At 35.2% G+C, this 6,639-nt stretch overlaps 1 protein-coding gene across 1 annotated transcript in view; it reads right to left on the bottom strand.

The window, feature by feature from the left end:
* Nucleotides 1-829: 829 nt before the first annotated feature.
* otog (otogelin) overlaps nt 830-6,639 on the bottom strand; it is a 45,535-nt gene continuing 39,725 nt past the window's right edge. Inside the window, exons 53-57 of the mRNA XM_039688616.2 lie at nt 5,177-5,296; nt 4,244-4,289; nt 3,806-3,877; nt 2,001-2,080; nt 830-1,915 (exon numbers count right to left, since the gene is read on the bottom strand). Coding sequence (XP_039544550.2) covers nt 1,715-1,915; nt 2,001-2,080; nt 3,806-3,877; nt 4,244-4,289; nt 5,177-5,296 — 519 coding nt within the window. The 3' untranslated portion in view covers nt 830-1,714. The remainder of the gene's footprint in view (nt 1,916-2,000; nt 2,081-3,805; nt 3,878-4,243; nt 4,290-5,176; nt 5,297-6,639) is intronic.

The following is a 6,639-nucleotide window of genomic DNA, read 5'->3' as shown; positions in this document are numbered from 1 at the left end:
TATACTAGAATTTATTGTGTGTCCATTATACTGAGAAACTCTGATGCTGAATCATTGAATCAAACTGAATATGAATCTTCTAAGCCTTCTGACTTAGTTGACATGTTCAAACCATTTCTATGGCAAACGAACAGCTGACTGTTCTGTATTTCCATACATTTTCATATTTGCGGATTGATAGTAACCAGTATGATTTCTGATGTCACTTGCCCCCAAAAGATGATTTAATGAGAAATCTTAAAAAAAAAACCAGGTGATATATCTGATGTTATTTTACATTAGTCAACAGTAGTCAAACATTGAAATTATAAATAATGACAGTAATGTATTAACTAACATGAACTAACAATGAACAATATTGTTACAGTATTTATTAATCTTTGTTAATGTTAGTTAATAAAAATACAGTTGTTCATTATTTGTTCATGTCAGTTCACAGTACATTAATGTTAACAAATACTAATTTTGATTTTAACATTGTATTAGGAAATGCTGAAATTAACAGTAACTCAGATTAATAAATGCTGTAGACGTATTGTTCATTCTTAGTTCATTAACAAAATTAGTTTCAAAACCTTGTTGTAAAGTGTTAATAAATATCCTAGTACAGAGTTAAATGAGTCATATATATATACACACCATGGGTTATGATGAAGCTTGGAAAATAATGTCATGACAACAGTGATTGGCTGAAATGCCACCACATGAAGGCCAGTAGACAAGAAAAAAATATACGGCCATAATAACCTTCCAGAAAAGAATATTGGCTGCAAAGAGGCATTAGAAGACTAAATACCTACTAGCACTGCAGTTCCTCCACAAGAATGAACCCATTTTCTAAAGATTTTTATTGAAAATGTAAATATACATATAGTATGGTACAAAAAACTAAGCATATTATGAATGTTGCAATTCTTCAGCAGGTACAATGTTAAACCAAGAGCCTAAAGAGGACTCACTCCATAAAATAATTCATTGAGTCTATACAGAGGTATTCATTATGACCGTCCGTTTGCATTTTATAGATGCAACATTGCAATACTGTGGACACAGATATAAAAACAGGAACTTCACATATTCAGTTTAAAGTCAGTACTAAGTATTTCACACACACACAAAAAAAAATCTAAAGCTGTTCTTAAAATGTGCCATAGTGTAGAAAACTAATTGATGTTGAATTCGCAATAATTCATATCAGATCACGAAGATAAAAATGTATTTTGCATCAGCTGAAGTGCTTCATAAATCATAAATCATGTGTAAAAAATCTTGTATTTTGAGTGAAGCAATTGTTCTTATATGGTAATAAATAAATAAAGTGCTCAAAATACAGCATAAGGTCAATTATTCAATAAACATGTGATTGTTATATAACTTCAAATCACATTATATTCAGATCATTAAGTAACATTACCTGTAGAAAAGCATCTAAATACAAATATTAAAACTTTATTTTAGCGTTCTCTGTTGTAGAATTCCATATATACAGAACAGGAGCACAAAGCTAGTATCATTACTGTTACTGATTCGCGTGCTTTCATATTACTTACATTTCAAACATGCAGCCATGCAGTTTATACCATTTTCTGAAACATTTGAGAAATTTTGATAGAACGAATGATATATTCTGAGAAAAAAAAGACACTTTACAACACTAGATCTTAATGTTCAAGTTGAATGATAAGTAACACTTTCTGTTATTATGGTTTGGGGTTTATGACCACTGACAGGAACAGTCGGTAGGTTCCTGTATGGTGTAACTGACCCACGTGGAGTTTCCACTGCAGTAGAGTTGGACTGAACGCCGCTGCAGTCCCATCTCTCTGCAGCACTTACAAAAGCGTGCATACGTGTTGATGTTGTAGTTATAAATACTCGCAGACGGACACTTCCCATCACATGACACTATGTTGACCTGTGAACATGACAGACAAAATGTGAGCCCTTTTACAGCCAAACTAGAGACAAATTATAAGAGGTACATTCGGAAATGAACTCACCGGTCTGTTGCTACGGCAATCATTCTTTCTAATCGTCATCCTCACCGTGACTTTCTGACATGATTTCCCATCCTCTTTACCTACAGCATGAGGAGTCAATAAATTACGTTTTTCATCCCGTGTAGAAGTTCTAATTCATTTAATGAAAAATAACTTCTAACCTCCCTATGCAAGCATTTAAAAAAAAAATGCATTTCTGGTAGATTCTCTTTTAATTGTTTGTTACATGCTTGATTTCCTGCTGCTAAGATAATGTGCTTACTGCTTACCATCAGTTTGGGTGGCGAAAAGTTATTGAAAACTGTATTTCTCAGGAAAACTGCTGGGATACCACTTCAAGCGACATTGCTGGACGGATTTGACTCAGGTTATAAAGTAAATAGATAATATTAAAAGATAATATTCTTTCTTCAGTCGAAAAGAAATGAAGGTTTTGATAAAAACATTCCAGGATTTTTCTCCATATAATGCACTTAACTGGCAACCAAACGGTTCAAGGTCCAAAAGACACTTTCAGTGCAAACTGCAAACTGTTCAAAGGGCTTTAAACGACTCCAGACGGTGAATAAGGGTCTTATCAAGCGAAACGATCGCTCATTTAAAAAAAATAGCAAAGTTTAAGTTTTATAAGCTCAAATGGTCGCCTTGCTCTGTTCTGTGACGCACGTTTGTGACTCTCCTGTTCGAACTCGTTCATCAAAATGAACAAATTGACTCGGGAAAAGATTTGTACTAAAACTGTCTTTTGGACCTTGAACCGTTTGGTTACCAGTGAAGTGCATTATATGGAGAAAATCCTGGAATGTTTTAATCAAAAACCTTCATTTCTTTTCGACTGAAGAAAGAATAACACGGATATCTTCGATGACATGGGGGTGAGTAAATTATCAGCAGATGTTTTTTTTTCAAAAGTGAACGACTCCTTTAAGATAAATTCTAATGGCAGATGGCATCGGTACGTACATATAAAGCTATTATTTTAATCTGGTCCAAGACCACAGCTAACAGCAGGATGATTACATTCATTTTCCAATTCAATAAAAATGTATACTATAGAGAATAAACAATATTTTTGGTAGATTCTATAATAAATAAAAATTTACATCCTACAAGTTTAAAGGCTTTATCTTTGCAAGACTGTAACTTGTATACCTGACAGTGGAAATACAATTCTTTCCCCACTTAGCTGATAAATAATCACTATAAAACTACTCATCTACTGAAAATATTAAGATCACATGAATTTGCTTGTACTCAAGATCAATGCTTTTCCACCACCTCAAAAGCAAAAAAGGAAAAAAAAAAAGATTCAAATGAGCCCCGATACTTGATTTTCCAGTAAAAAGTATAGATCAGTAGTGAGAAGAAGCTGTAATGGTTTAAGTAATGTGGCAAAAAAAGGTGGCAAAACTGTATGTAAAAAGTGCTTTGTATTGCTGCTGTTGCCACATCACTCAAAACATTACTAAACACCCCATTACCACAAACTACACATACTATATGATTAGAGGCTACAGCCTAAGAACTCCGAATCATGCAGAGCTACAGAAACTCTCTAACTGGCCACTACCAACAGTACATTGTTGGCAATCAACAATGCACTGCCCGACAGAGCAAAATGGGGAAAGATTTAGCTGCTTCCAAGAAACATATGGGAGAAAAGTAACTAGAAGTATAAATGCCTTCAATGAGCAGTTATGTTCAAATCTGTTGAGGGTCCTGTATTGTTTGAAAAGGGGGAGTACATTGTTGGAATTCAACAATGGTGATGGCGAGCCTTGAGGTCTGATGTTAGTATCAGGTACCTTGTTCACAGTTTGTGCTAACTGTGGGTTTCAAAGGGATAACAGAGAAGGGGAACAGGGAGTTTGCAGCGCCTGGAGAGATTGTTACAGAACGTTACACTGATGCAAGAAATTAACGTTTTGCTGTTGTGTGCATGTCAGTGCTTCTACACAATGTTCAAGTGAATTCTCGGAAGTGACACCTTTCTAATACTGATATGTTTAGGTTTATGAATTTTGCCCTTTACCTTGCTGGTGCAGAACAAAAGCACTGTGTCATATCAATAGAGAACATGAATGGTGATACATGAGTGTAGCCGTGGCACTGTTGTTTTCATTCGGAACATACTGAGTGCAAATGTCTTGAGAAAGAAACAGATGTAGCTTTTAAATTGTTTCCCGTGTTTCTTGTTAAAATAAGAGTAGAGATGAACGAAATAATGTGACCTCTGTACTCACATGTCTTGCAGCACCCATCCATGTAACTCACAACGGTGCCCCCAATCTAAGACAAGATGAACACTGAAAAATTTAGCCAGGGTCAAACAAAAGGGACCATTATTTGCTAGACACATTTTGCATATTGACATGTTGTATATCTTTTAGCACAATGGAAGAAGTCAGTCAAAGTATGGAACCGCCGTGTAACCACTGTATATGTATAAGTTCTAAGTCCGTGTAGTACATTTCACCTCTGTCACTTACATATTTGGTTTCACTTTATTTTCAGGGACACTTTCTGTTGTCATTTTTGTACCTACATGTCTACTAACTCTCATTAGAGTAATAGTAGACTGTTAGTAGACTGGAACGGTTAGGATTAGAAGTTGACATGTAGTTGCTAAAGTTATTTATGTAGCTCCGCCCCTTTTCAGCGCTGCGCTTGTTGTGTTTTGTCTTCTGGTTTGTGTTTCCACAGCGATCTTATGTATTTATGAATGAACTGCCCGTTTTCAAATCTTCCCGGTCTACTAACATATATTAAGACATCTACTTTAAACATTACAATGATTGTGATAACTTTCAATACAATAAGCAAATCCACTTCACCAGCTAATAACTCTTCAAGAGCGATGCCTTAGAACACACAGAGCCACCACTAAAACAAATGTTCAAAGACAATATTCTAAAGATGGCTGCGCACTTGTTTCTCTGGCGCATACTGGAAGGTCAGTAGAATGCTGGAGGACCGTCACAATAAAGAGTTAGCAGATATTAAGCAAACAATGAACTACTACTCTAATGAGAGTTAGTTGACATGTAAGTTACTTAAAGTTAACAGAATGTTCAAAAGGGACCATCAAAATAAAGTGTTACAACAAGTGTTTGTATTTGTCATAGCTGTACTTCATGTATTATTTGGGTTCATGTTTATTAAGAGAGAGAAATCACCTTCATGCACTCGGTTTCGTTGAAGGGGGGGCAGCTGTAGGGGTGTGAGATGAGCACAGGTCCTGACAGGGTGTCTGTACAGTCGTAGCGTATACAGTCAGATACCCAACTGCGCCCTGGCTGGAGAGGAGAACACAGAGAATACGTTCACATCACAGCCATTACTCCACATGACCCTTTAGAAATCTTTCTTATGCTGATTTGGTGCTCCATTATTATTACCGTAATCATTATTGATGTTCAATTATGTTAAAATATATTGGTAACACTTTAAAATAATGGTCAGTAGTTAACAAGTAGCTATGCAGGAAGTAATAGGTAGTACTGCATTAACACCGAGCTTAATACTATTAACTAATATGGAAGCAATATTAACTAAGCATTAAGTAATAGGTAATTTAGTACAAAGGTAGTTCCTTGGTAGGTATTTGATTGTTACTAAAGAAATATATCCTCACTGAGAACTACTTGTGAACTAAGAAATAATAACTAATTAATTACTAATCACAAAAGTAACATGTCTAAAAAGTGAACAATTGTGGGGGTTTTATACTCTTAACATGGTCATAACATTTCAGAAGCATGTGCCTCAAATGGGTTCTTTGTGGAAACCAGTTTATGAAGTTTATACATCCCCCCAAATACATTAGCTAGGTTGAGATTGTGACCACTCTTGCCAGGATGGACGCATGTTCTCTGTTTATTTAAAACTTAAACATAAAATAATCCTAATAAAGACAGTTTTTAAAAATAAATCTTAAATAATTAGGAAGTGATGCTGACACTCTCATGATTGGATTAGTTCACTATAATGAGCTCTATTGAATGTCAGTCACATATATCTCAGACTCCAAAGACCTATAACTTTATGTTACAGTAGCTGCCTGAGGAGGACTTCTCTTTAGCACATGAATATAAATATTGATGTTCACTTGTCAAAAACAATTTGTATCTTTAATGAAGAAATTGGCTGCATTTATGTTACGATAAGCGCAAAACCACATCTACCAGATTACAGTGTTTGTTAGAATATTAGTGCCTCACAGAACCTGTACAGTATGTGTCAAATATAAAATTAAATAACTTGTATCATTTGTGAAAAACATGTTAACTCCTCAATAACTACTTAAGCGTTACCTTGTCATCCCGCAGGAACTACTAGTGATGTGGCCCATTATTTTAAAGTGAAAAACATGTTAACTCCTAAGTAACTACAAGCGTTACCTTGTGTAAACATTGCGGGATGACAAGGTAACACTTGTAGTTAGTTAGGAGTTACCTTGTCATCCCGCAGGAACTACTAGTGATGTGGCCCATTATTTTAAAGTGAAAAACATGTTAACTCCTAACTAACTACAAGCGTTACCTTGTGTGAACATTGCGGGATGACAAGGTAACGCTTGTAGTTAGTTAGGAGTTAACATGTTTTTCACTTTAAAATAATGGGCCACATCACTAGTAGT

The sequence above is a fragment of the Pimephales promelas genome, chromosome 1 (genome assembly GCF_988280905.1).
Source record: "Pimephales promelas chromosome 1, fPimPro1.hap1.1, whole genome shotgun sequence".
NCBI classification, from domain to species: domain Eukaryota; kingdom Metazoa; phylum Chordata; class Actinopteri; order Cypriniformes; family Leuciscidae; genus Pimephales; species Pimephales promelas.
Note: the sequence above shows the minus strand (reverse complement) of the source record. Positions and strands in the feature narration are given on the sequence as shown.